We start from the raw sequence: 27,635 nt of genomic DNA, 5'->3' as shown, positions 1-27,635 counted from the left end.
GAAGAATTCTGGATCAATCCTTGCTACTCTAACTTCCGCGACGTATACAAAGCCCTCCCTCGCCCTCCTTCGGCAAATCTGACCACGACTCCATTTTGTTGCTCCCAGCCTATAGACAGAAACTAAAACAGCAAACGTCCGTGCTCAGGTCTGTTCAACGCTGGTCCGACCAATCTGATTCCACGCTTCAAGATTGCTTTGATCACTTGGACTGGGATATGTTCCGGATAGCCTCAGACAACAATATTGATTTATACGCTGATTCGGTGAGCGAGTTTATTAGCAAGTGCATCAGTGATGTTGTACCCACGGTGACTATTAAAACCTTCCCCAACCAGAAACTGTGGATTGATGGCAGCATTCGCGCAAAACTGAAAGCGTGAACCACTGCTTTTAATCATGGCAAGGCGACCGGAAACATTACCAAATACAAACAGTGTAGCTATTCTCTCCGCAAGGCAATCAAACAAGCTAAGCGTCAGTATAGAGACAAAGTAGAGTCGCAATTCAACTGACCTCAGACACGAGACGTATGTGGCAGGGTCTACAGTCAATCACGGATTACAAAAAGAAAACCAGCCCCGTCGCGGACACCGACGTCTTTCTCCCAGACAAACTAAACAACTTATTTTCTCGCTTTGAGGACAATAAAGTGCCACTGACATGGCCCACTACCAAAACCTGTGGGCTCTCCTTCACCGCAGCCAATGTGAGTAAAACATTTAAACGTGTTAACCCTCGCAAAGCTGCCGGCCCAGACAGCATCCCTAGCCGCGTCCTCAGAGCATGCACAGACCAGCTGGCTGAAGTGTTTACGGACATATTCAATCTCTCTCTATCCCAGTCTACTGTCCCCACATGCTTCAAGATGTCCACCATTGTTCCTGCACCCAAGAAAGAAAAGGTATCTGAACTAAATGACTATCGCCCCATAGCACTCACTTCTGTCATCATGAAGTGCTTTGAGAGACTAGTCAAGGATCATATCACCTCTACCTTACCTGACACCCTAGACCCACTTCAATTTTATTTCCGCCCCAATAGATTCACAGACAATGCAATTGCCATCGCACTGCAAACCGTCCTATCCCATCTGGACAAGAGGAATACCTATGTAAGAAAGCTGTTCATTGACTATAGCTCAGCATTAAACTCCATAGTACCTTCCAAGCGCATCATTAAGCTTGAGGCCCTGGGTCTGAACATCGCCCTGTGCAACTGGGTCCTGGACTTCCTGACGGGCCACCCCCAGGTGATGAAGGTAGGAAAAAACACCTCCACTTCGCTGATACTCAACAATGGGGATGCACGCTCAGCCCTTCCTGTACTCCCTGTTTAGCCATGACTGCGTGGCCTCGAAAGCCTCCAACTCAATCATTAAGTTTGCAGATGACACAACAGTAGTAGGCCTGATTACCAACAATGATGAGACAGCCTACAGGGAGGAGGTGAGGGCCCTGGGAGTGTGGTGCCAGGAAAATAACATCTCACTCAACGTCAACAAAACAAAGGAGTTGATCATGGACTTCAGGAAACAGTAGCGGGAGCACCCCCCTATCCACATCGACAGGACTGTAGTGGAGAAGGTGAAAAGCTTCAAGTTCCTCGACGTACATATCACTGACAAACTGAACTGATCCACCCACACAGATAGTGAGGTGAAGAAGGCGCAACAGCGCCTCTTCAATCTCAGGAGGCTGAATAAATTTGGCTTGGCACCTAAAACCCTCACAAACGTTTACAGATGTATAATTGAGAGCATCCTGTCGGGCTGTATCACTGCCTGATATGGAAACTCCACAACCGCAGGGCTCTCCAGGGGGTGGTGCGGTCTGCCCAACGCATCACCGGTGGCAAACTACCTGCCCTCCAGGACACCTACAGCACCCGATGTCACAGGAAGGCCAAAAATATCATCAAGGACAACAACCACCCGAGCCACTGCCTGTTCACCCCGTTATCATCCAGAAGGAAAGGTCAGTACAGGTGCATCAAAGCTGGGACTGAGAGACAGAAAAACAGCTTCTATCTCAAGGCCATCAGTCTGTTAAATTCTGTTAAATAGCCATCACTAGCAGATTAGAGGCTGCTGCCCTATATACATAGACTTGGAATCACTGGCCACTTTAATAATGGAACACTAGTCACTTTAATAATGTTTACATGTTTTGCATTACGCATCTCATATGTATACACTGTCTTCTATCCTATTCTACTGTATCTAAGTCTATGCTCCTCTGACATTGCTCGCCCAATATTTATATATTCTTAATTCCATTCCTTTACTTTAGATTTTTGTGTATTGTTCTATATTTCTGTTAGATATTACTGCACTGTTAGAGCTAGAAACACAAGCATTTCGATACACCCGCAATAACTACTAAACGCGTGTATGTGACAAATATTATTTGATTTGGGTTTGATTTGATTTGAGAGTCTGAATACTAATGTAAATGTAATATTTAATAAATATATATATTTTCAAAAATGTCTAAACCTGGTTTTTCTTTGTCATTATGGGGTTTTGTGTGTGTATATTGAGGGGGGGAAAAGAATGTAATCTATTTTAGAATAAGGCTGTAACAAAATGTGGAAAAAGTCAAGGGGTCAGAGTACAGTCGTGGCCAAAAGTTTTGAGAATGACACAAATATTCATTTTCAAAGTCTGCTGCTTCAGTTTGTATGATGGCAATATGCCTATACTCCAGAATGTTATGAAGAGTGATCAGATGAATTGCAATTAATTGCAAAGTCCCTCTTTGCCATGCAAATGAACTAAATCCCCCCAAAAACATTTCCACTGCATTTCAGCCCTGCCACAAAAGGACCAGCTGACATCATGTCAGTGATTCTCTCGTTAACACAGGTGTGAGTGTTGACGAGGACAAGGCTGGAGATCACTCTGTCATGCAGATTGAGTTCGAATAACAGACTGGAAGCTTCAAAAGGAGGGTGGTGCTTGGAATCATTGTTCTTCCTCTGTCAACCATGGTTACCTGCAAGGAAACACGTGCCGTCATCATTGCTTTGCACAAAAATGGCTTCACAGGCAAGGATATTGCTGCCAGTAAGATTGCACCTAAATCAACCATTTATCGGATCATCAAGAACTTCAAGGAGAGCGGTTCAATTGATGTGAAGATGGCTTCAGGGCGCCCAAGAAAGTCCAGCATGCGCCAGGACCGTCTCCTAAAGTTGATTCAACTGCGGGATCGGGGCACCACCAGTACAGAGCTTGGTCAGGAATGGCAGCAGGCAGGTGTGAGTGCATCTGCACGCACAGTGAGGCGAAGACTTTTGGAGGATGGCCTGGTGTCAAGAAGGGCAGCAAAGAAGCCACTTCTCTCCAGGAAAAACATCAGGGGCAGACTGATATTCTGCAAAAGGTACAGGGATTGGACTGCTGAGGACTGGGGTAAAGTAATTTTCTCTGATGAATCCCCTTTCCAATTGTTTGGGGCATCTGGAAAAAGCTTGTCCGGAGAAGACAAGGTGAGCGCTACCATCAGTCCTGTGTCATGCCAACAGTAAAGCATCCTGAGACCATTCATGTGTGGGGTTGCTTCTCAGCCAAGGGAGTGGGCTCACTCACAATTTTGCCTAAAAACACAGTCATGATTAAAGAATGGTACCAACACATCCTCCGAGAGCAACTTCTCCCAACCATCCAGGAACAGTTTGGTGATGAACAATGCCTTTTCCAGCATGATGGAGCACCTTGCCATAAGGCAAAAGTGATAACTAAGTGACTCGGGGAACAAAACATAGATGTTTTGGGTCCATGGCCAGGAAACTCCCCAGACCTTAGTCCCATTGAGAACTTGTGGTCAATCCTCAAAAGGCGGGTGGACAAACAAAAACCCACAAATTCTGACAAACTCCAAGCATTTATTATGCAAGAATAGGCTGCCATCAGTCAGGATGTGGCCCAGAAGTGAATTGACAGCATGCCAGGGCGGATTGCAGAGGACTTGAAAAAGAAGGGTCAACTTTGCAAATATTGACTCTTTGCATCAACTTCATGTAATTGTCAATAATAGCCTTTGACATTTATGAAATGCTTGTAATTATACTTCAGTATTCTATAGTAACATCTGACAAAAATATCTAAAGACACTGAAGCAGCAAACTTTGTGAAAATTAATATTTGTGTCATTCTCAAAACTTTTGGCCATGACTGCACTTTACGAATGCACTGGGATGTAGACAGGAGGAGTATTTATATATCAGCTGAGACAAAATGCTGCAATTGTGCTGGTGAACATCCACCCGAATTTCTGAAGTGTCCTGTTAGGGAGAAGGAGATGGAGGTGGCAAGAATAAGGGCTGTCTAGAATGTCTCCCATCCGTAGGCATTGAGAAGAGTGGAAGAAAGGCATGAAGTTGAAGACGTAATGGTAGTAGGAGTCGAGCCACAATATGATGTTCCTTGTCAACAGAGGGATCCTGACATGTTCCATGTTAAGAAGGTGAACTTTGTAGCGTTTACTTTGGTTATCAACTGCACAGAGCAAACGAGAGACAATCGGAGAAAATTGGCATGATTGTGAGTGCAATTGAGCGTTTTTGGGGACTTGGGAACTTTTCTGAAGAGGCATTACAAGGAATCTTGTTGATGAATGCTCCGTCTCCCCGCAATGTAATATATTATTTTTGTTTTCTTTCAATACCCGGTACAGTAGGTGGCGGCAATACACCTATAGGTGTATTCTGCTTAACACTTTAAAGAAGAAGAAGAAGAAGAAAAGAGCTGAGGGAAGCAGTGTAGTGATAGATGAAGTGCAGAATATTACAAAACCGACCGCCACACGTCAATTCTCTGCGCGTGCCATCCACGGCAAGGGCCACTATGGACAGCGATGATGATATGGAAGAAGTCGTTGAAGGTACGGAAAAGGCTGGAAAACGCATATGCGTCGTTTTTTTGTGTATTTGTTACATATTTTCCGTTAAATTCTCCGCATAATATATGGTGAACAAATTGATATTATGGTTTTTGACAGGGGTTGCGGGCCCGTCGCGCCCGGGACTTTATTTCCGATGGAAGCCCACAATTCGGGCGAGCGAGGCAGCAGTAGGGACACAAAAATGGGCTGATGTGCTTTGACACTCTTGAGTTAAAATGCAGTTAGAAAAATTATTACATTGTATACGTAGGCTAGGTCGATACGTGTGCCAAAATTGTAGACTTGACCTAAAGTTTGTCATATTAGGTGCTGTGCTAAATCCGTGGCACTTTATTAACCGTAGGCCTACTTTATTTTACATCACACAATTGTTACTTTTAGAACTTATTTTTGTTATTCACAGCCAACATGTGTTGACGCAGTAACATTGTTTTTAGGGAATATCAGGGGTAATATGATATTCATAGGGTCGGACGACCGTGTGCGTGCGAGTTCTTGTACATGTTGACAATTCCATATGTAGCTGCTGGCACCTGGTTACTTACATTTTGTTTAGGGTTGAGTTAAACTAAAATAATTAAATACAGCAGACAACCATTAGATTCGGCTGCAACACCCTCAGAACCAACTAGTCTTAAAGCTCCCACTCCATGGCCCAAATAGTAATTAATATCAGTTAATGTGGTCCTGATAGCTCGCATAAAAAGGTGTTCAGGGGGCATAGGCTACTCATTCAGTTAAAATGATCACAAGAGCAGAGAAAGGCCAGTGCATTTCGCAACCCACACATTATTTACTGCACACACTCTATGTAATTGTTTGAAACCTGGACGTTTTACCAAATTAATAAGGCATGTCTTACCTTGCTTCATGGTAGCCTAGCCAAAATCCGACCATAGTAACGTTGAGGGAATTATTACTCGTATGACATTGAAACCAGCATTTCTCTTGGTTTACAAATCAACATTTCTTTCACCAGCCAGAGGCACAAACCTAGTCATATTATATGACTAGGATTGTGCCTTTGGTTGATGAAAATGTTGCTTTGGAAACCAAGCGAAGCAAGGTATAGTATTACCAACCCTGAAGTGGTGCTGCCATAGCACACAAGTGGTCAAGTTGCCTGAATATTATCAGACCTTGATCTGGATCAGTACAGCAAGCACAGTAAAGGGTGCATTTATCATCTGGACTCAGTTTTTCAAAAGTTATCTGGACATTTTTGCCTATTGGATAGGATTAAATGCATAGGAATAGAACAGGTGTCCCCATTCAAGTCGATGAGTCGTCCATTCTATTCATTCTATGCATTTAATCCTATCCGATAACTTTTGAAAAACTGGGCCCAAATACAGTGAATTGGCAATAATGCAGACTCCTAAATGTATGGTTCTATTTCTGAGATGATTTGTAGCAATGGAGACTGTTGAACTCCAGTGTAAACTGTCTTGTGCCTCTGTACAATCCTGATGTGTGTGCGTATCCAGGCCCTCTGGATGAGGATGACCAGCCTCACGGGTTCTGTACAGTCACCTTCTCCTCCAGTGATCGCTTTGAAGGACATTTTACACATGGAGAAAAGAATGGGAAGGGCAAGTTCTTCTTTTTCGATGGCAGGTATGATAGAAAAGCATACACAGTCCACGTGTGACTGATCTCACTCGCTCAATCAGGCTCTTATCAAGCTACGTTGCCTTGCCTTAATTAACCCTCTCCCTTCCTCCCCTCCACAGTACCTTGGAGGGGTTCTATGTGGACGATGCGTTACAGGGTCAGGGGGTATACTCGTACGAGGATGGAGGGGTCCTCCGTGGGACCTATATGGATGGGGACCTCAACGGCCCTGCACAGGAGTTTGACTCTGAGGGCCGGCTGATGTTTGAAGGCCAGTACAAAGACAACAGCCGCTGTGGGGAGTGTTGGATCTACTACCCTGTGAGTCATCATACTCACCTGTAACTTGTTATGTTACGCTACACAAGTTACATTGATGTTATAGGGAGTAGGACCTACCACTAAAGTTGGTTGCTCTTCCATATTCGATAATGAAGAATGAATTGATTGAACACTCTAATTGCTGTCTGTCTGTGTGTGTGTGTGTCCAGGACCGTGGCAGTGTATTTGGGCAGGTGAACGAGGATGGCGAGATGACCGGTAAAGCGGTGGCGTATGTTTACCCTGATGGCCAAACGGCTCTCTACGGGAGCTTCGTGGAGGGGGAGCTGATCGAGGCTCGACTCGCCGCCCTGGTTTCCATGGAGACCGCCAGACCACACTTTGATGTTTCATCTGACAGTAAGTGACATGACACACAGCACAAGTAAACTGGTAATCAAATATAATGCTATATGGTTTCTAAAATTTCAGCATTTCCTGTTCTTTCTTAGGCCCTGTGTACTCCTATGATAAATCCACTTCCACCTGTATCGCTACCCACACTCTCCTTCCAGACCCCTATGAAAGCAAAAGGTAAGTACAGTGCATCCAGAAAGTATTCAAACCCCTTGACTTTTTCCACATTTTGTTACGTTACAGCCTTATTCTAAAATGTATTAAATAAATAAAAAGTCCTCATCAATCTACACAATACCCCACAATGACAAAGTGAAAACAGTTTTTTTAATTTATTTTATTTTTGCAAATCTATATGAAAAAAAAAAAAACTTATTTAAATAAGTATTCAGACCCTTTGCTATGAGATTTGAAATTGAGCTCAGGTGCATCCTGTTTCCATTGATCATCCTTGATGTTTCTACAACTTGATTGGAGTCCACCTGTGGTAAATTCAATTAATTTGATATGATTTGGAAAGGCACACACCTGTCTATATAAGCTCCCACAGTTGACAGTGCATGTCAATACAAAAACCAAGCCACGAGGTCGAAGGAATTGTCCATAAAGCTCCGAGACCGGATCATGTCAAGGCACAGATCTGGGGAAGGGAAGCAAAAATTGTCTGCAGCATTGAAGGTCCCCAAGAACACATTGGCCTCCATCATTCTTAAATGGAAGAAGTTTGGAGCCACCAAGACTCTTCCTAGAGCTGGCCGCCTGGCCAAACTGAACAATCGAGGGAGAAGAGCCTTGGTCAGGGAGGTGACCAAGAACTCGAAGGTCACTCTGACAGAGCTCCAGAGTTCCTCTTTGGAGATGGGAGAACCTTCCAGAAGGACAACCATCTCTGCAGCACTCCACCAATTAGGCCTTTTATGGTAGAGTGGCCAGACGGAAGCCACTCCTCAGTAAAAGGAACATGACAGCTCGCTTGGAGTTTGCCAAAAGGCACCTAAAGGACTCTCAGACCATGAGAAACAAGATTCTCTGGTCTGATGAAACCAAAAATTGAAATCCTTGGCCTGAATGCCAAGCGTTACGTCTGGAGGAAACCTGGCACCATCCCTACGGTGAAGCGTAGCGGTGACAACATCATGCTGTGGGGATGTTTTTCAACGCCAAGGACTGGGAGACTAGTCAGGCTCGAGGGAAAGATTAACAGAGAAAAGTACAGAGAGATCCTTGATGAAAACCTGCTCCAGAGCGCTCAGGACCTCAGACTGGGCCGACGGTTCACCTTCCAACAGGACAACAACCTTAAGCAAAAAGCCAAGACAACGCAGGAGTGGCTCCAAGACAAGTCTCTGAATGTCCTTGAGGGGCCCAGCCAGAGCCTGGACTTTCTCTCATTCTTCTTTGGAGAGACCTGAAAATAGCTGTGCTGCGATGCTCCTCATCCAACCTGGCAGAGATTGAGAGGATCTTCAGAGAAGAATGGGAGAAACTCCCCAAATACAGGTGTGCCAAGCTTGTAGCGTCATATCCAAGGAGACTCTAGGCTGTAATCAATGACAAAGGTGCTTCAACAAAGTACTGAGTAAAGGGTCTGTATACTTATGTAAATGTGGTATTTCCGTTTTCCATTTTTAATACATTTTGTTTTTGCATAGTCGAAGGTAAACCCATAGGATATGTCTATCGCATAAAAGGGAGAAGCTGATCTGAATTCAGTTTTGCTGTTTCATTCCCTGTTGTGTCACAGGGTATTTGTGGCAGACTCACTGATCTCAGGAGCAGGAGAAGGCTTGTTCGCCAAGATGGATGTTGAGGCCAATGTTGTAATGGCCTTTTACAATGGAGTACGCATCACACACTCAGAGGTAAGAGGGAGACAGAGCTGTTTGTGTGTCAAATCGAATGTTACTTGTCACGTGCTTTGTAAACAACAGGTGTAGACCAACAGTGAAATGCTTACTTACGGGCCCTTCCCAACAATGTAGATAGGGGGGAAAAATGGAGAGAAAGAATAACACAAGGAAATAATAGACAATGAGTAATGATAACTTGGCTATATACATGGGGTACCAGTACCAAGTCAATGTGCAGGGGTACAAGGTAATTGAGATAGATATGTAGAGTGGTTCCTCCTTTAAAAGTTGCGAGCGTACACCGTGGGACTTAAGTAATTTGTGGTTTAGTACGGTACCCTGCGTCACCACTTCATTGCTCCAGACAAGGGGGAGTTGGAGCACTGATTATGCTTTTGGGTCCTACAGTTTCTCTGACAATGAATGGGTGACACAAACCTAAATAGAAACTGATAATTGTGCACGACTTCAGTATTACTTACTAAAACTGTTGTTACACTAAGGTTTATATTCTTTAATTTTGTTAGAATTAGAATTATTTTGCTCTTACTGTAGGCCACTCCCGACCGGTGACGTTGTACAGCGCCTGAGTGGCGCAGCGGTCTAATGCAAGCTGTGTTGCTACAGATGCTGGTTCAATACCCGTGCCAGCCTCGACTGGGAGACCCATGAGATGACTGTAGGTTTTTGGTTTCTCTCCCTCTAAAAACAGAAATAAATAATTCTAAATAACAAACTGGCTTTATTTACGAGTTAGTAACAATGTCTCACCCCATGCCCAAGAATGGCCTTTTTCTCGCTCATTTTAGGTTATTTGAAAATGAAATAATCTCCAAAATATTTAAGGGGCATTGCACTAATAATGGCACTGACTAGGGAAAGGTTCCCGCTGTTCTGTTCTTAGTGCCAGTCTGCACGTTCAAACTAAAACCATGTAACTAATAAGGTCATCTTTATGCTTTCATTAATAAAATAATGATAAAAATACTCTGGCATTTTGAAGATGTTTATTTAGTTATGTATCCATAACGATTTACTATGGGAATAAATATCACTGAATTGCAGAAATATCCTCATCCTCTATATGTAATTATTGGCGGAGAGTCACGTCATATATTTCAATAAACTGTAGGCCTACCGTAGAAGACATGAGTCTCACTAGTGTTGAGTAATGTGCTGTTAAAAGTGGCGTAGGTCTTATTTATTTAAAGAGCATATTGACGTTAGAAGCAATAGCCTACAACTATTTTAGTACCGTTTTGCGCTGCTCTGAGACAAGCATGGGGACTGAGAATTATTTTTCACTGAATCTCCGTTTGGGTGTTGGTTAGACTAGAATTATAAAATTAGGGTGTAGAAATGTTATGCTCTTAGTGTAACATTTATTTAACTAGGCAAGTCGGTTAAGAACAAAATCTTATTTACACGGACAACCTACTCATTCCTCCCCGTCGGAGAATTGAACCCTGGTCTCCCACGCGCGTGCCCTGCCCGCACGACACGGATTCTTTAGCTAAATAGCCCAGTAATATACTCCTGACCGTCACATTGTACAGCGCCATATTTTCCGTTCCATCCTAGAGGGTTTTTCTTGGAATAGAAACACCGTAATATTAATTAAGCACGTACCAGTCAAACGTTTGGACACACCTACTCAATCCAGGGTTTTTCTTTATTTTTACTATTTTCTACATTGTAGAATAATAGTGAAGACATCACAACTATGAAATAACACATATGGAATCAGTTAAGAACAAATGATTATTTACAAGGACAGCCTACTCCTTCCTCCCCGTCGGGGAATTGAACCCCTGTCTCCCGCGTGTCCGCATTCTCTACTCAAAGATGCCTTCTGGTGGTCAAACTAGCACCAACTAGCATAAATGGTACCAGTGGTTCACACTTAAATAATGTGCCATAGAATTCTGTGGCACCATGCAAGCTGCACCGTGGCACGCTGCAACTTTTAAAGGAGGAACCACTGTAGGTAGGGGTAAAGTGACTAGGCAACAGAATAGAAAATAAACAATAGCAGCAGTGTATGTGATGAGTCAAAATAGTTCATGCAAATATGGTCAATGCAGATAGTCTGGCTAGCTATTTGGTTAACTATTTACGTGTGTGTGTGTTCATGCAAAACCAGCTTAAGCTCTAGGCGATGTGTTATGTATAATTTTCACAAGGTATGAGCAATAATCAATCACATGGCAAACCAAATACTGTGTATATAGATGTCTGTGCTAAACAAAACTTAATTTTCAAATTAAATACTTGTTTTTTTTGTTGTTGTTGTTTGTGGCGTTGCCAACGATGCTTCCCAGGTAGACACTAGGGATTGGTCCCTGAACGGGAATACCATCTCCCTGGATGAGGACACGGTGATCGATGTTCCCCAGCCCTTCCACCAGATGGACAGATACTGTGCTTCGCTGGGACACAAGGCCAACCACTCCTTCACCCCAAACTGCAAATACGACCCGTGAGAATAATCCAAGCATAGCAGGAACAAATATGACCCAACTTGAGAGTAACATGATGTTCAGGAGGGTACAATGTTCTGAAGAGTAAAGATGGAAATGTAATGTATTCTAGGGTTAGACGGTATGCAGATTTTCATACCATTTCTGTACCAGACCGGGGTATACAGTGTTACTGAAAGTGCACACAAGGTGTGTTTTTAATAATAAAAAATAATAATTAAATGCAACAAACAATTTAGGCAACAGGGATCTTGAGATTGAATGTCTGCTGTAACCATGAAGCTTGATCTTTACATCTAACCACTTAGCTAGTAAGGTAGCAAACCAAATTCATAGCTGGAGCCCTGTGCTGGATAGATTGTATTTCTTAGTTATACTTATAATTAAAAACAGTGGCGTAGCATGCAGCCCCCGCGAGGCGTGGGTGCCCCAAACCCCCTCCCCCATTTTTTTACAATTTTTTTACAGTATTGAAAATCATACCGTTGGTATAAACTATATATATCGTCCGAGCCTAATGTGTTCTATTCCAGCATATGTTCCATTATTAAAAACACGTCTGTCTGTTGTTCATTTGTTTTCTCAGATTCGTCCACCCTCGTTTTGGACCCATCAAGTGCGTCCGCACCCTGCGGGCGGTGCAGAGGGATGAGGAGCTGACTGTTGCTTATGGTTACGACCACGAGCCATCGGGGAAGAGCGGTCCGGAAGCACCAGACTGGTACAAACAGGAACTGCAGGCCTTCCAGCAAAGACAGGCTACCAACGGGCAGTAAAACAAAACGCATTACTACTCCACTCAATCTACCCAAACAACTACTACAATTAAGCATCTACTACTCCAGTCGTATAACTGCTACCCACCGCCCTGCCCTTTGCACAGGAGCAATAAGTCCCAAAATGTAAAAAATTAAATGTATTCAAAATACTGACCCGGTTGGGGGAACTTTCCAGACCTGAACTAATGTTACCCAAACACCCTCTACCTTAACAGTTCCCTCAATGAAGCCCTGCTTCAACCTCCACCTACTCATTAATAACTGCCCTCCTCTAGACTGAACCCCTCTGCCTGAGCCCCCAGTCTTGCTACGGCTGCTCCTTGAGGACAAATGGCACACTCTTTCCAAACATTGAAGGATTGTTCCAGAGCTTGGCATCACAGGTGGAAGGTGTGATATGTCGCTTTGTACGGTATAGGAATGGGACACTGCTGTACGTGGGTGAGGATGTTATGGTGCTATGGAGATCAGCACTAACCCGGCCACACTTGCACTTAAACACAGGAACCTATGGTTCACGTCAAGAGACCAATCAGATGTAATGTACAAGGTTTACTGCTGTATTTGCTGCTTTGTGAGTCTTGTTCTCCCCAGCCTGTCTTTTATACAACCTATGGACATGAACTGGTATGTGGAGTGTCCTTGATATTAATTTGGTAATTGTGTTGAAGTTAGACCCCTATTCCTTTTACTCTGCTGTGACAGGGTGTGTACTGGCTGTTTAAACCTTGTTCCTGTGTGAATCTGAATAGGTTTCATGGCATTGCCAAATAATTTCCCCAACATCATCTGAATATAGTATAAATCAGGATCTAAATGGCCACTTACAGTAAATTGACATGGTTGGCCTTCTAACCTTATTTTGACATGCATTAAATACTAACCAATGATGTCTATAGTTCATTAGTTTACATTCATTTATCAACACTTTTCTCACCTTTTGGTTTGTGTTATTGTCAACTCTGCACATGATTCAGACCAATAAGTGAGCTCAACTTTGGAGACTGCTTCTCTTTTGGATAAAAAGGTAAACTGTGATGGAAATAGCAACGGTAAACTCGTAAGTAGCCCAGACTTAACACAAATAAAGACAACATGAACCATCCCACTGTGACTTGCAAAGATTTCTTTATTCTAACGTGCTAGTTTAAACAAAGATTATGTGTAAATTATTCATTTATTGATTAATCTCTATTGGCAATAGTTTAGTATTCAAAACCAGATTTGTGTTAGCTCATGAAACGCAACATCACGAGAAGGAACTATCTCCTACCTACCAGAATGATGGCAGAGAAGGGGTTAAATATTTGCATTGTATTTCTTTGCTGTGCACCTGCGCGTGGGCGGGTTAATGGTTAACGCGCTGAAGTTCACCTGTCGTGCGTGAGTCAACAGAAACCAACACAACAGCCCGGAAGAAAGTCAATGAGCGGCAGGGTGAATGGACAGTTGACCGATTTAACAAAAGTATAATCAATTATAAAAATTTTGCAGTGAGAGAACTTATTGTGGAAGTCGGACTGGGTGTTTTTCTGTCAACTCGATAGGATAAAGGACTTTGGAAGCGCCAAAGTGAAAGTGCGTTGTGAGATGGACCGCTACCGGTATTTCATCTTTAACCAGCGCAGTGTCGTAGTTCTGGGCATTCTGCAGGTAGCATGTGCGGCGCTGTGCTTGGTGTGCGGATTCATTGATGCGTTTTTTCGGAAAAACACCACACTCAGTGAAACTAGGGCACCCGTGTGGGCGGGTTTGGTGAGTATGAGTGTATTTTCATATAAACCGATTTAATGATTCATCAAAATATAGAGGATGACACTGGACTATATTGATTTTGTGGTGACACGTTGGACTGTGCCTGTTTGTCGTCATTCATAATGACTTCCTCCAATAGATTATGGCCTGCCCAGGTGCGCTGGCGCTCTTGGCTTCCCAAAGGAAAAACCCAGTATTGGTAAGTGTGATAAAGGTAGCCTTGGCTTGATGCTACGTTCCTCCTATTGAATTATAATTAAATCACACCAAACATGACTGTTAATTTTGTCTGACTGAATGCCACAAAGGTGACAAATAATGTTAAATCCTCTAATAGCGTGGTTTGACCCTGTTCAGGTGAATGTAATGATCGTGGTCTCGGTGTGCTCCTGTGTTTCCGTGGTGATGGTGTCAGGTTACGCATGCCTAACTTTGACCTATGGCGAGAATGACAACGAGGTGTTCCACCATCACAACAACCTTGAAGTGGTAATACCCGACCCCACCACAAACGATCAACACAACGATCTCTTTCACACACAGCCCCAAGTCTGGTCTGTGTGTCAGTTAGTTTCTGTCACAAAGGATTTAGTCTGGTATATCCAACCTGGTCTCACAGCATTTTGTATAATTCTGTACGTAAATCCGAGGCAATCTATTTTAGCCAAACTCAACGGCAGAAAGAATCAAAGATTCGACCGCTGGTTGAACTGTAAATATCACAGATAGGAGCTTAGTTATCAGTGTCTTTGTTAATATGTCTTGTTCAAAAAAAGAAAAGTTGACCCTGAAAACCGTATTTTCAAAGACGAGTGGACGGAACAGTATTTATTCATTTTCCCCGCAACTAGCACAAAGCCAATGTGCCTGATATGCAGTGAGTCCGTAGCTCTCGTGAAAAGTGCCAATGTTAAGCGCCATTATGACACCAGACATAGTAAATTCGATCAGACGTATACCCTGAACACAGAGGTGAGAACAAAACAAGATGAACCAACTCAAATCCCAATAGGAGAGGTCCACCAAAGTCCTTGTCAATTCCCTGACAGCCCAACAACGTGCAATGGAGTGTTCACTGAGGATAGCTTGAGTTTTGGGAAAACACAAACTATTTTCAGATGCTGAGATGGTAGAAGAATGCATGTGTGAAGTTGCTGACACCTTGCTTGAAGGTCAACAAAAAGATGAGCTCAGGGAAAAGATCAAACAGATCCCACTGTCAGATTCCACAGCAATGAGGACAACTGGAATATTAGCTGAAGATTTAACTTCACAAATTGATGAGGCCATTCAGAATGCACCATGCATTTCATTAGCTGTGGATGAATCAACAGATGACAATGATAATACCCAGCTTCTGGTGTTTGTCAGATTTTATAACGAAACAAAGAAGGAAGTCTGTGAGAAACTGTTGGGCTTAACAAATCCAGACACACACAAACAGAGTGAGAGGACATCCATGAGGTCATCAAAGGGATGCTGACAAAAATGGGGAAAGAGTCTGTGGTCTCCATCAGCACAGATGGCACTCCAGCCATGATAGGAAGAGGGAGGGGACTGGTTGCATGTTTGAAAGAGGACCACCCTGACCTGAAATATCACCACATCATTCATCAATCTGTCCAGTGTGCCAGTCTGGGAAAAGAGTGTTCTGAGGTCATGACAACGATGATGAAACTGATAAACCTTTTTGAGAGCAACATCATTCCTACAACACCACTTTCTATGAGGCATTCTGACAGAGGCCGATGCCAGTTTTGATGATTACTACTGCACAACAATGTCAGATGGTTCAGCAAAGGCAGGGTTTTGGAAGGCTTTTAGGCCATTCAGGAGGAAATCAAACCTTTCTTATCAGAGCAAAAGAGTGACATGGCAACTCAGTTTTTGGAAGATGAGAAAATTGAAACAGTTGGATTTTTGACAGACATCAAATCAAATGTATTTGTCACATACACATGGTTAGCAGGTGTTAATGCAAGTGTAGCGAAATGCTTGTGCTTCAAGTTCCGACCATGCAGTAATATCTAACAAGTAATATAACCTAACAATTTCACAACAACTACCTTATATACACAAGTATAAAGGAATGAATACGAATATGTAAATAAAAATATATAAATGAGTGATGGCCGAACGACATAGGCAAGATGCAGTAGATGGTATAGAGTACAGTATATACATATGAGATGAGTAATGTAGGGTATGAAAACATATAAAGTGGCATTGTTTAAAGTGGCTAGTGATACATTTAATTACATCAAGATGGCAAGATGCAGTAGATGGTATAGCATACAGTATATACATATGAGATGAGTAATGTAGGGTATGTAAACATTATATAATATGAAGTGGCTAGTGATAAATTGATTACATCAATTTTCCCATTATTAAAGTGGCTGGAGTTGAGTCAGTATGTTGGCAGCAGCCACTCAATGTTAGTGATGGCTGTTTAACAGTCTGATGGCCTTGAGATCGAAGCTGTTTTTCAGTCTCTCGGTCCCCGCTTTGATGCACCTGTACTGACCTCACCTTCTGGATGATAGCGGGGTGAACAGGCCGTGGCTCGGGTGGTTGTTGTCCTTGATGATCTTTTTGGCCTTCCTTTGACATCAGGTGCTGTAGGTGTCCTGGAGGGCACATTACATCACACCTTAATTAACTGAATGTTAAGCTACAGGGACAGGACAACACAGTGTCTGCTATGATAACAGCAGTCTGTGCTTTCCAGAAGAAATTGGAGCTTTTCAAGAATGACCTCCAGGGAGAACTTGTCCACTTTCCCAATCTTCTGGTGCAAACGCAGGGAGACAAAGATGTTCCCAACCGTGTTGATCGCATCCAGAAGCTGATGTATAACTTCAAGGCTTGCTTTGATAACTTTACTGTTGGATGAGAACTGCTGCTGCTCATTCAGAACCCCTTCTCAGTCACAAATGTGACAAAGTTGTCAGAAGAAGCAAAACAGATCTTTAAATGGGTAGATGTTGCATCACTGCAAATGGGGTCGATTGAGCTGCAAGAAAATGTGGCTTTGAAGGAACAGACTGGTGATTGTGACCCTGTCACATTCTGGGGAAAGATGGTGCCAGCAGCTGATGTCCCTGTTGTCAAGAAACTGGCACTATACATCCTGACCATGTTTGGCTCCACATACAGCTGTGACTCAGCCTTCTCCACAATTAAGTTTATTAAAAACAAATACTGCACCAGGCTTCCCAATGAACACTTGCACCAGTGTCTCAGAGTTTCTCTCACATCATTTGCACCAAAGTTCAAAGCAGATTATTTTTGTTAAAATCTCCTTTGTTCTCCAGAAAACATGCACTTTATTTAATTTAAAAAAAACATTTAATTCAAGGCCCATGTACAATGGTTCAAATAGTAGTTGAGTAACCCTGCTCTATTTAGTATGATATGTTACGTTTTGTCTGGTGTTTATTAATTTGTGGATGTCCATCACCCATTTCGTATGATATGTTACGAATTTGCCAAAAGTATTATGTTACGAATTTCAGCTAGGTGGCTAACGTTAGCTAGCTCGCTAGGTTAGGGTTAAGTTTATGTAACCAGTGTGAAATGGCTAGCTAGTTAGCGGGGTGTGTGCTAATAGCGTTTCAATCGGTGACGTCACTCACTCAGACCTTGAAGTAGTTGTTTCTCTTGCTCTGCAAGGGTCGCGGCTTTTGTGGAGCGATGGGTAACGGTGCTTCGAGGGTGACTGTTGTCGATGTGTGCAGAGGGTCCCTGGTTCGAGGAGAGGGACGGAAGCAATACTGTTACATTTAGAAGTTAGGTTAAAGGGTTAGAGGAAGGGTTAGCTAACATGCTAGGTAGTTGCAAAGTAACAAAGTAGTAAGTAGTTGAAAAGTTGCTAAAATGCTGAAGTTGGATTGCTAGACGTTCGCGTTGTACATTTGCCTTAAGTAACCATCTAAAAATCGAGAATGTCAGATTTACTTACGTAATAATACCAAATGCTCTGAGACCAGGTTGGTATATCTGACACTTCCTCCCTGATAGCCTGGGGATGAGGTTACAAAGGATTTGACTAAAGCAGAAAGTACTCTCTCTAAATCCTAAGGAGGTACCTAAATACCCTTCTTACACCCCAAACACATCTTGGATGGTTCATCAATAATGTGTGTTTCTCTGACTGCTCTACAGAGGTTTATGCTGAGCCGGATGGTGAAAGGGGCCAATGCCACCATACTGTTGGTCTGTATCGTCAGCCTGGTCCTCTCCTCTCTCATCGCCTTTGTAGGCTGTCGCAGTCTGCCCCTCTGTGGCTGCTATGATGGCCTCACTGGCCTGGTAAGAACATGTAGTAGTGCTAAACTACACTAAACCATTTCACAGCACTAGATAATCATACCTGCTAATCATGTAGTTAGTTGTCTGCCTAATCCTCCCATGTTTTCAGACTGTGTATGTGTGTGTTTCAGGAGATACTGGTCCCTCAGTATGACCCCAGCCCACAGACCGAGCTTGTGTGTACATGGCAAGGTAAGTTATCTAGGTGAGTGAGGAAGAGGGAAAGCTAGGTGGTCGAGCTCTGGCCAGTCTTAGGCTGAGAGTTTGCTACTGTATGTTGAGACACTTGTTTGGTATTGACCGTTAAGTGATACAGTTGCTCTCTCCCCCAGCAGGTAGCGAAGACAGTGTGTTAAACTCTCCAGTGAACTTCAGCGACAGATGTCCTGAGGAAGAGGAAGCGCCCTCCAAACTCCCCCCCTACAGCAGACTCACCTGAGAGGAATCCTCTAGACCAGTGGTTACCTAACCTAACCTTGTGAAAGGGGACTTCACAAGGTTAGGATGAAAACCAGCAGACCCAGCTATAGAGGATTGTTATGTTGTAGTGAGTAGCTAGCTATATTATTGTCCACTAGCATTTCACCAGAGAACCAAGAGGCAGAATAACAGATGCAATATACCACACATTTAATCTGCCATTTCCAAATAGATTTGTCTTTTTTACCACTTATTACCCATCTACTTGTATGTGTAAATCCCAGTGTAATATACACATACTTAGTGTAAATATGCCTTTTTTTATGAATTTGCCAAAGTATCAGCTTGGAAGTGCCTTGTGGTATCCCGTGACGGTTGACATGTACATGGTCCTTCTGTGAGGCTGCTCACGTTTGGATTGTTGCCCTGTTTTATAGGTGATTTTATATGCCATGTTATATTCAACTAAATAAATCTTCTGTAATGTTTTATTTGATCTTTCTTTAAGCGCCCCGTACCACAGACATGTTTTCCTGAAATAACAATGCCTTGAAATGTACCGAATGCTTTATTGTAAGGCTACACATAACATTTGTAATGAAATCCATAAATCATTGCAAGGCTTCACTCCCTTTTTTTTTGTTCCCAAAAGTTCAGACCTGATGTGTTCAGTCTCTCGCCGCAATAAATGGCGCCTTTCTCAAACATACTTATCGGGGCACTTGAAAAGAGCTGTCACGCAGTACACATACCTCTGTATCAAAAAGCCCAAATAAAATGAACTTAAATGTATGAACTGCAGAGAGCACCAACACATTACAAAACAACACTAAAGACCATATGAAAGTAAAACAAGAGTGCAAGGCAATTGATAAAGCCTACCATTTTCTGTGTCTAGTGTTGTAGACCAATCTAAGCGCAACAGGTCAGAGTGAATATTAATCTTGTAATTAATTTCTAACTGTATCCTGAGAAAAGGCCATCTATCTGAGCCCACAGTACGTTGGAGCAGCTGATTAACGTGATGTGGCATGTGTTCTACTGGCTACAGTCATTTTATGACAAGACTTACTGGTAATCTGACATACAGTACATAAACACAGTCACAAGTCTTAATTAGAGGGTCATTTCACTGGTGGGTTTTCATTGCAACTGTCCCATGTTTAAACAAGCAGAGGGGTGTATTAAAAAGCAGGATCAAGGAGTTAGCTAGCTAACTTGCCTAGATATTCTGAAATAATGTTAGAAAGATAATCTTGAAATGTGCCTGGTCTAAATGACTCAACAACCAAAACTATCTTAGTTTAGCTTTCTTAATTAACAAAAAGCAAATTATGTTTTCAAAAAAAAATCATAGTTAGCTGGCTAATTCATTGATCCTGATTTGTAGTATATCCCTCAGGTGCGTTAGCTAAGCTTAATAGGCAATAACACAGGTGCTGTTCTTTATACTCTTTTTGACACATTTTACAGACTTGTTGTAAAGATGCATTGATAGCAGTCATCCAATTAGTATGACGTTACATCCTGCAAAAAAAAAATGTCTACAAATTTTGGGGGGTCCAATTCGTACAGATTTGTTGTGCTTAAGATCCCAGACTGCATCTTTAACCAAAGCAGATTATGAAGAGGTAATGATGACAACTTTTGCCCCACATCAACAATGATATCATCAGGAGGAGTGGTAAAGTGCAGCATCACGTTGTGTTTCACTCACAGTACTTTACTGCACATTTCTCTGATGTTATGCCACACGTCTTTCTCTCAGTCACACACGTAAAGCTGAAACTCACACACTTGCGATGGACCACAGGACCGGCTGTGATCCAAACACACACAAAGCAATGATGGCGATAGTAAAGGCATTTTGGATGACAACACACTAGGGTAGAGTGGATTGAATACGTGTGTGGTTAGAAATGTATTTTTTGTATTTTGTAATAGTTGTTTTATAGATGTGACATATGTAAGACATGCTGCATAATATAACGTTGCTTAGGAAACCATTTTATAGCTGTCTGCTTTATGCAGGGGCACAATTATAAACCCTATGGATGAGAATTTTGGTACAGAAACGCCTGAGTGATGTGCACTGATATGGCCTGCTGTAAACTATGAGGTATGTGTGCATTATTCCTACATGTAAATTGAGTATGTTGTACATCAACCAGGCAAACTCACAGTATTCTAGCTCAAACACAGTTCAGTGGAACCAGTCAACAAGTTTAATTTCAAACAAGTTCCCTTTTGATCTTTTTCTTTCCCATATCACAGATGTTTACGTTATATGATAATAGTCCTTCCTTTATCTCCCCTAACCTCCCTCTCTTGCTTCCCCCAATGCTATCTCTCACCCCTCCTCTCTCAGCAGCTGCAGGTCCAGCTCACCTTCTCCTCGCCCTCGTCCCTCCCCCTTATCAGGGTTACCGTGTCCCCACCTAACACCCCCCTGGGCAGCTGGCTAAGTATCAGAGGCTTCTGGGACTTCAGCTTGTGGGCCACCGTCATGAAGATGGCCTCCACGTGATCGCTGCTCCCCCGGATACTGTCACCGCTGCCGTCGCTGCTGGGGTTCTTGGCGGACGTCTCGAAGAGGGGCATAGAGTGGGCGTCGGCAAACTGCTGGGCCAAGTCCGTGCCCACCTGGACAGAGTTCTGCAGGTCACACTTGTTGCCCACCAGGATCCGCGGGACCTCCTGGCCCAGGGCGTGCTGCTTACACTCCTCGATCCAGGTCGGGAGGCTGCGGAAGCTGGCGGCGCTGGTCACGTCGTACACGAACACCACAGCATGCACGTTACGGTAGTAGTGCTGCACCATGCTCTTACGGAAACGCTCCTGGCCCGCCGTGTCCCATAGCTGGACCTGCAGAGGGAACGAGAGAGAGGGAGAAAGACAGTAAAAAATATAATGACACCTAACAGCTCCTTGGATGTATTGAAAGTCCTCAAAAACTGAAACACAGTAGCTAAACCTAATGTCCAGTGTGAAGGTGCTAGAGGATAAACTCAACTGTAATATGTGTATGATTCTACAGAGAGCAGTCGGTGCACCAGACAGATAGCTAGTTCTCTCTGCTGCCACTGCCCTTGAGATCAAAGATATAGACGTATGAAATTGATGCCACAACAACCCCCCCCCCTCACCCCCCATCCCCCATGTGTATGAGGTAGCCTGCCTGCATTCATGCCCATGGTGTTAATATTGTGCGGTTTTAGAATAATCCAAACAAAAATGTTGCATGTTTTATGTCAACTATCAATTAACCTTGATTGTCTCGCCGTCAATCTCGATAAGTTTCTCCCGAAAGTCCACCCCGATCGTGGCCTCGGTTTTCTCCGGAAACTTGCCCGCACAGAATCGGTAGGTGAGGCAGGTCTTGCCCACCCCGGAGTCCCCAATCACTATGATCTTGAAAATCCGTGTCCGTGGTGGCGGAAGATGAGACGATACAGTCAGCGAACTGGTGAATTCCATCGACGACTCCACACTTGCCATATTGATTAGTTATTAATTATCGAGGGTATACTAGCTAGCTAACTGCCTAGCTAACCAACAGAGCTGTTGTGGCTTGCAAAACTGCCCCTCCAAATGCTAGCTGGATGGGCTGTTAAAATTAGACAAGGAATCTCGGCCAATACAAATGCAACTGGACATTCGTGACAAATCTGTGAGCTCCAAATATAAATGTATGACCATGCATTCGTTTTGTACTGACAATTTCACGTTGCTAGCTAACGCAATCTTTTAACTCCCTCCCTGCCCTATGTTAGATATAAAGTCACGTACAATGTTGACAGAAAACAAGACTCTCGCGAGAGGGAACCAAGAAAGTGAAAGCCTTTCTTGATTGGATCATATTCGACACAATGGGCGTTGCTTACAACACCAGCCCGCCTCCCTACCAAGCCCAGTCAAACACTAAAATAAGCATTACATGAGTGAGAATAAATAAATGAACTACAGTACTAAACATTTATTCAATTAACATGAAATAATAATAGTTATTCAGATGTTTGAAAATATATAAAAGTGTGAAATCCTGTTCATGTTTCAGAAAGTGTCTTTTAAGCTCAATTTCAAACAAACAATGTGTCTGGCCAAACAGTGGTCAGTGCTCCTTACCAAAGTCATCTCCTGTAGTGAAAAAGGCATCAACATGTCCATGAGTAATCATTCCCTCCTATTACAGTTAGAAAAAAGGTTATAAATGACAACATCTTTATTGTCATGACTGGTGAAAGTTCACTAATTTCCACTCTGTCCTTGTTTTGATTGATGTTGAGTTGCAGTGACTTTTTGATCCATGTAAACTTGTGTTTGTAACATTATTATCTACAGACAGACAGTAACCAACTAGACATATTCAAGCAGAGAGTACAGTACTTCGTATACGCACTATCATATCCCAGTTGAGTGATTTCTTTGCATAGACCCATGAATTGAAGCATGTTATTACACAAGTAATAACTCTATAGCCGACAGGCCCCTATAAGCATTGGGCTGGTGCTGGAGCCCCCCAGGGTTGAAGGCTGAGTATCTCCCTACAGGAACTGGTCTCAAGATTTTATGAAGAGGTCAACAAGGCAGGACACAAAGCATTAATACATATTCCAAAGTAATATTTGTATTTGCTAGGCCCACTTGTCGACCAACTAAGTGATCACAAAAAATATACAGTATGTCAACCTAATCTGATACGGTGTCTTTCTGTCATGTCTTCAGAAAGTATTCATCCCCTTTGACTTATTCCACATTTTGTTGTGTTACAGCCTGAATTCAAAATGTAATGAGTAAAACAATTTCTCACCCATCTACTCACAATACCCCATAATGACAATGTGAAAACATGTTTTTAGAAATGTTTGCAAATGAATTAAAAGTTAAATACAGAAATATCTCATTAACATAAGTATAAGCAACTGCCGTGTAGATTTGGCCTTGTGTTTTAGGTTATTGTCCTGCTGAAAGGTGAATTCATCTCCTAGTGTCTGGTGGAAAGCAGACTGAACCAGGCTTTCCTCTAGGATTTTGCCTTTGCTTTGCTCCATTCCGTTTATTTAGTATCCTGAAATACTCCCCAGTCCTTAACGATTACAAGCATACCCATAACATGATGCAGCCACGACTAAGTTTGATGTATTGGATTTGCCCCAAACATAACACACAAGAAAAAAAAAGTTAATTGCTTTGCCGCATTTCTTTTGCAGTATTACTTTAAGTGGCTTGTTGCAAACAGGATGCATGTTTTGGAATATTTTTATTCTGTACAGGCTTCCTTTTCACTCTGTCAATTAGGTTAGTATTGTTGAGTAACTACAATGTTGTTTATCTATCCTCAGTTTCCTCCTATCACTAAAATTAAACTTTGTAACTGTTTTAAAGTCACCATTGGCCTCATGGTGAAATCCCTAAGCGGTTTCCTTCCTCTCCGGCAACTGAGTTAGGAAGGACGCCTGTAGCTTTGTAGTGACTGGGTGTATTGATACACCATCCAAAGTGTAATTAATAACTTCACCATGCCCAAAGGGATATTCATTGTCTGCTTCTTTTTTTGTCATCTACCAATAGGTGCCCTTCTTTGCTAGGCATTGGAAAACCTCCCTGGTCTTTGTGGTTGAATTTGTGTTTGAAATTCACTGCTCGACTGAGGGTCCTTACAGATAATTACATGTGTGGGGTACAGAAATTAGGTAGTCATTAAAAAATCATGTTAAACACAATTATTGCACACAGAGTGAGTCAATGCAACGTATAATGTGACTTGTTAAGCACATTTTTACTTCTAACCTTATTTAGCCTTGCCATAACAAAGGAGTTAAATACTTATTGACTCAAATATGTCAACTTTGACATTATGGGGTTTTGTGTGTAGGTCAATGACAAAATATCTCAATTAAATCCATTTTAAATTCAGGCTGTAACAAAACAAAATGTGGAAAAAGTCAAGGGGTGAAATTACTTTCTGAAGGCACTGTATGAGATCATGGATCACTCGCTGGACTCAACTGTGGGATCTGGGATTACACAGCCTCCTTTGTCAACAAGTTCGGTAAGTAACTATGATCACTCAGTCAAATCAAACACACTGAGTGTACAAAACATTAGGAACACCTTCCTAATATTGAGTTGTACCCCCTTTTGCCCTCTGAACAGCCTCAATTCTTCAGGGCATGGACTCTACAAGTTGTCGAAAGCGTTCCACAGCCCATGTTGACTCCAATTCTTCCCACAGTTGTGTAAAATTGGCTGGATGTCCTTTGGGTGGTCGACCATTCTTGATACACACAGGAAACTGTTGAGCGTGAAAAACCCAGCAGTGTTGCAGTTCTTGACACACTGAAACCGGTGCCCCTGGCACCTTCTACCATACCCCTTTCAAAGGCACTTAAATATTTTGTCTTGCCCATTCACTCTCTGAATGGCACATATACACAATCCATGTCTCAGTTGTCTCAAGGCTTAAAAATCCTTCTTTAACCTGTCTCCTCCCCTTCATCTACCCTGATTGAAGTGGATTTAACAAGTGCCATGAATAAGGGATCATAGCTTCACCTGGATGCAACTGGTCAGTCTATGTCATGGAAAGAGCAGGTGTTCCTAATGTTTTGTACACTCAGTGTACACTATATATACAAAAGTATGTGGACGCCACTTCAAATTAGTGGATTCGGCTATTTCAGTCACAGCCGTTGCTGACGGGTGCATAAAATCAAGCACACAGCCATGCAATCTCCATTGACAAACAGTATAATGGCCTTACTGAAGAGCTCAGTGGCTTTCAACATGGCACCGTCATAGGATGCCATCTTTCCAACAAGTCAGTTTGTCAAATTTCTGCCCTGGTCAACTGTAAGTGATGTTCTTGTGAAGTGGGAAAATCGTCTGTCTTCGGTTGCAACACTCACTACCGAGTTCCAAACTGCCTCTGGAAGCAACGTCAGCACAAGAACTGTTCGTCGGGAGCTTCATGAAATGGGTTTCCATGGCCAAGCAGCCCCACACAAGCCTAAGATCACCATGCGCAATACCAAGCGTTGGCTGGTGTGGTGTAAAGCTCACCACCACTGGACTCTAGAGCAAGTGGAAATGCGTTCTCTGGAGTGATGTATCACGCTTCACCATCTGGCAGTCCGACGGACGAATCTGGGTTTGTCAGATGCCAGGAGAACGCTACCTGCCCAAATGCATAATGACAACTGTAAAGTTTGGTGGAGGATGAATAATGGTCTGGGGCTGTTTTTCATGGTTCAGGCTAGGCCCTTTAGTTCCAGTGAAGGGAAATCTTAACTCTACTGCGTACAATGACATTCTAGACCATTCTGTGCTTCCAACTTTGTGGCAACAGTTTGGGGAAAACCCTTTCCTGTTTCAGTATTACAATGCCCCCGTGCACAAAGCGAGGTCCACACAGAATTGGTTTGTCGAGATCGGTGTGGAAGAACTTGACTGGCCTCCACAGAGCCCTGACCTCAACCCCATCGAACACCTTTGGAATGAATTGAAACACCAACTGCGAGCCAGGCCTAATCGCCCAACATCAATGCCCGACCTCACTAATGCTCTTGAATGGAAGCAAGTCCCTGCAGCAATGTTCAAACATCTAGTGGAAAGCCTTCCCAGAAGAGTGGAGGCTGTTGTAACAGCAAAGAGGTGACCAACTCCATATTAATGCCCATGTTTTTGGAATGAGATGTTTGACGAGCAGGTGTCCACATACTTTTGGTCATGTAGTGTATTTTCCATGGAAACTAAGGGTTTGCATGGGACTACAAAATGTATGTATTCTGGCAATGTTAGAGCAGACAACTTTCAGATTTCAATCTTTCAACCAAAAGTGTTGTTTTTTAGATTGTGACCATTCTGTCCCAAACCACTCAGTTTAGCCTTCTTATTATAAAACTGAATGCACCAATTGTCTTAACATGGGTAATCTCTTAGGGCATATCGTGCTCCATCACTAAACTACTAGTTTACAAAAAGCCGTATGATTCTCTCCTAGATGACCAGTTAGTACGTCAACACGGAGAAGCTATTCCAGACGTGTCATCGTAGAGGAGCCCTGGCTACTGGGGGAATGTCAGCCCTGCTGCTGCCACAGGACAAGGACCCCTATAGAGCAGCCTTGGTAAACATAACCAAGACCTATTCTACACAGTCATTTCAGACTGAAGTTACTGGAGATCAAAGCTGGTGTTGATGGCTTCATGGTGCATGACCTAGGCTTGATAGAGCCCATGCAGAAAGTAAGTCCTTGATGTTGGACTTATTGAGCTGTTGTGCACAAGCTATACCTTTCAAGGAACTGTTGTCCTTCTCACTTGTCAGTCTCACACTATCACTCCCCACTCTTTCTCGCCCACTTCCTCCTCAGCTCTTCCAGCTACATACTCAGGGTGACAACCAGATGAACCTGCTTAGAGATGACCTCCTGGTTACCGCTGACGAGCTGCTCTGTATTCCAGCGGTTAGTTACTCAATAACATTGTGCTACTGTATATTTGTACTACACAATGCTATACATTTCTTTGGAATACAATTCCACATCTCATGTACTGTACTGCTCAAAACGTTATTCTAGGGTGGAGTAACCCTGACCAGCTTGAAGTATATCGCTGTAGGAATCCTGTTCATAGACGCTTGGCTCACAGTTGAGAATTCAAGGGTATGCATCATCCTGATGAACCATCATACTTATTTGGAACGGATATGTGATTGAGTAATGTTTATGTAATGTTCTATGGTTCTCCCCTAGGCAGAGGTCACTTTTTCTACAGGGGACAGGTGGAGGATTCTGCCATTGCAGAGTCCATGGTCCATTTCATCAAAGATATGTGT

The 27,635-nt window shown here is 42.9% G+C and overlaps 3 protein-coding genes across 5 annotated transcripts; 2 read left to right on the top strand and 1 right to left on the bottom strand.

Annotated features, from left to right (window-relative positions):
• The first annotated feature begins 4,592 nt into the window (after window positions 1-4,592).
• setd7 (SET domain containing 7, histone lysine methyltransferase) lies at window positions 4,593-13,413 on the top strand. 2 transcript variants are annotated; one of them, XM_014199612.2, is made up of 8 exons: window positions 4,593-4,886; window positions 6,395-6,524; window positions 6,641-6,842; window positions 7,013-7,202; window positions 7,295-7,376; window positions 8,944-9,061; window positions 11,371-11,528; window positions 12,116-13,413. In XM_014199612.2, the coding sequence occupies exons 1-8, from the start codon at window positions 4,775-4,777 to the stop codon at window positions 12,303-12,305; spliced, it is 1,182 nt and encodes a 393-aa protein (XP_014055087.1). In that variant the 5' UTR covers window positions 4,593-4,774; the 3' UTR covers window positions 12,306-13,413. The 2 variants fall into 2 exon arrangements, with proteins under 2 accessions (XP_014055087.1, XP_014055088.1); XM_014199613.2 differs by lacking the exon at window positions 12,116-13,413 and having other exon boundaries at window positions 11,342-11,528.
• A 270-nt stretch (window positions 13,414-13,683) lies between these two features.
• On the top strand, window positions 13,684-19,286 carry zgc:113425 (uncharacterized). 2 transcript variants are annotated; one of them, XM_014199611.2, is made up of 6 exons: window positions 13,684-14,063; window positions 14,203-14,262; window positions 14,421-14,552; window positions 18,231-18,377; window positions 18,509-18,569; window positions 18,713-19,286. In XM_014199611.2, exons 1-6 carry the CDS (start codon window positions 13,899-13,901, stop codon window positions 18,814-18,816), a joined length of 669 nt encoding a protein of 222 aa, XP_014055086.1. In that variant the 5' UTR covers window positions 13,684-13,898; the 3' UTR covers window positions 18,817-19,286. The 2 variants fall into 2 exon arrangements, with proteins under 2 accessions (XP_014055086.1, XP_014055085.1); XM_014199610.2 differs by having other exon boundaries at window positions 13,687-14,063; window positions 18,710-19,286.
• A 1,715-nt stretch (window positions 19,287-21,001) lies between these two features.
• rab33b (RAB33B, member RAS oncogene family) lies at window positions 21,002-22,550 on the bottom strand. Its single transcript, NM_001146637.1, has 2 exons — window positions 22,065-22,550; window positions 21,002-21,662 (listed from the first exon to the last, which is right to left on the bottom strand). Exons 1-2 carry the CDS (start codon window positions 22,293-22,295, stop codon window positions 21,162-21,164), a joined length of 732 nt encoding a protein of 243 aa, NP_001140109.1. The 5' UTR covers window positions 22,296-22,550; the 3' UTR covers window positions 21,002-21,161.
• Window positions 22,551-27,635: the final 5,085 nt, after the last annotated feature.

The sequence above is a fragment of the Salmo salar genome, chromosome ssa05 (genome assembly GCF_905237065.1).
Source record: "Salmo salar chromosome ssa05, Ssal_v3.1, whole genome shotgun sequence".
Classification (NCBI taxonomy): Eukaryota; Metazoa; Chordata; class Actinopteri; order Salmoniformes; family Salmonidae; genus Salmo; species Salmo salar.
The sequence above is the reverse complement of the archived record's forward strand: the minus strand, read 5'-3'. Positions and strand labels throughout refer to the sequence as shown.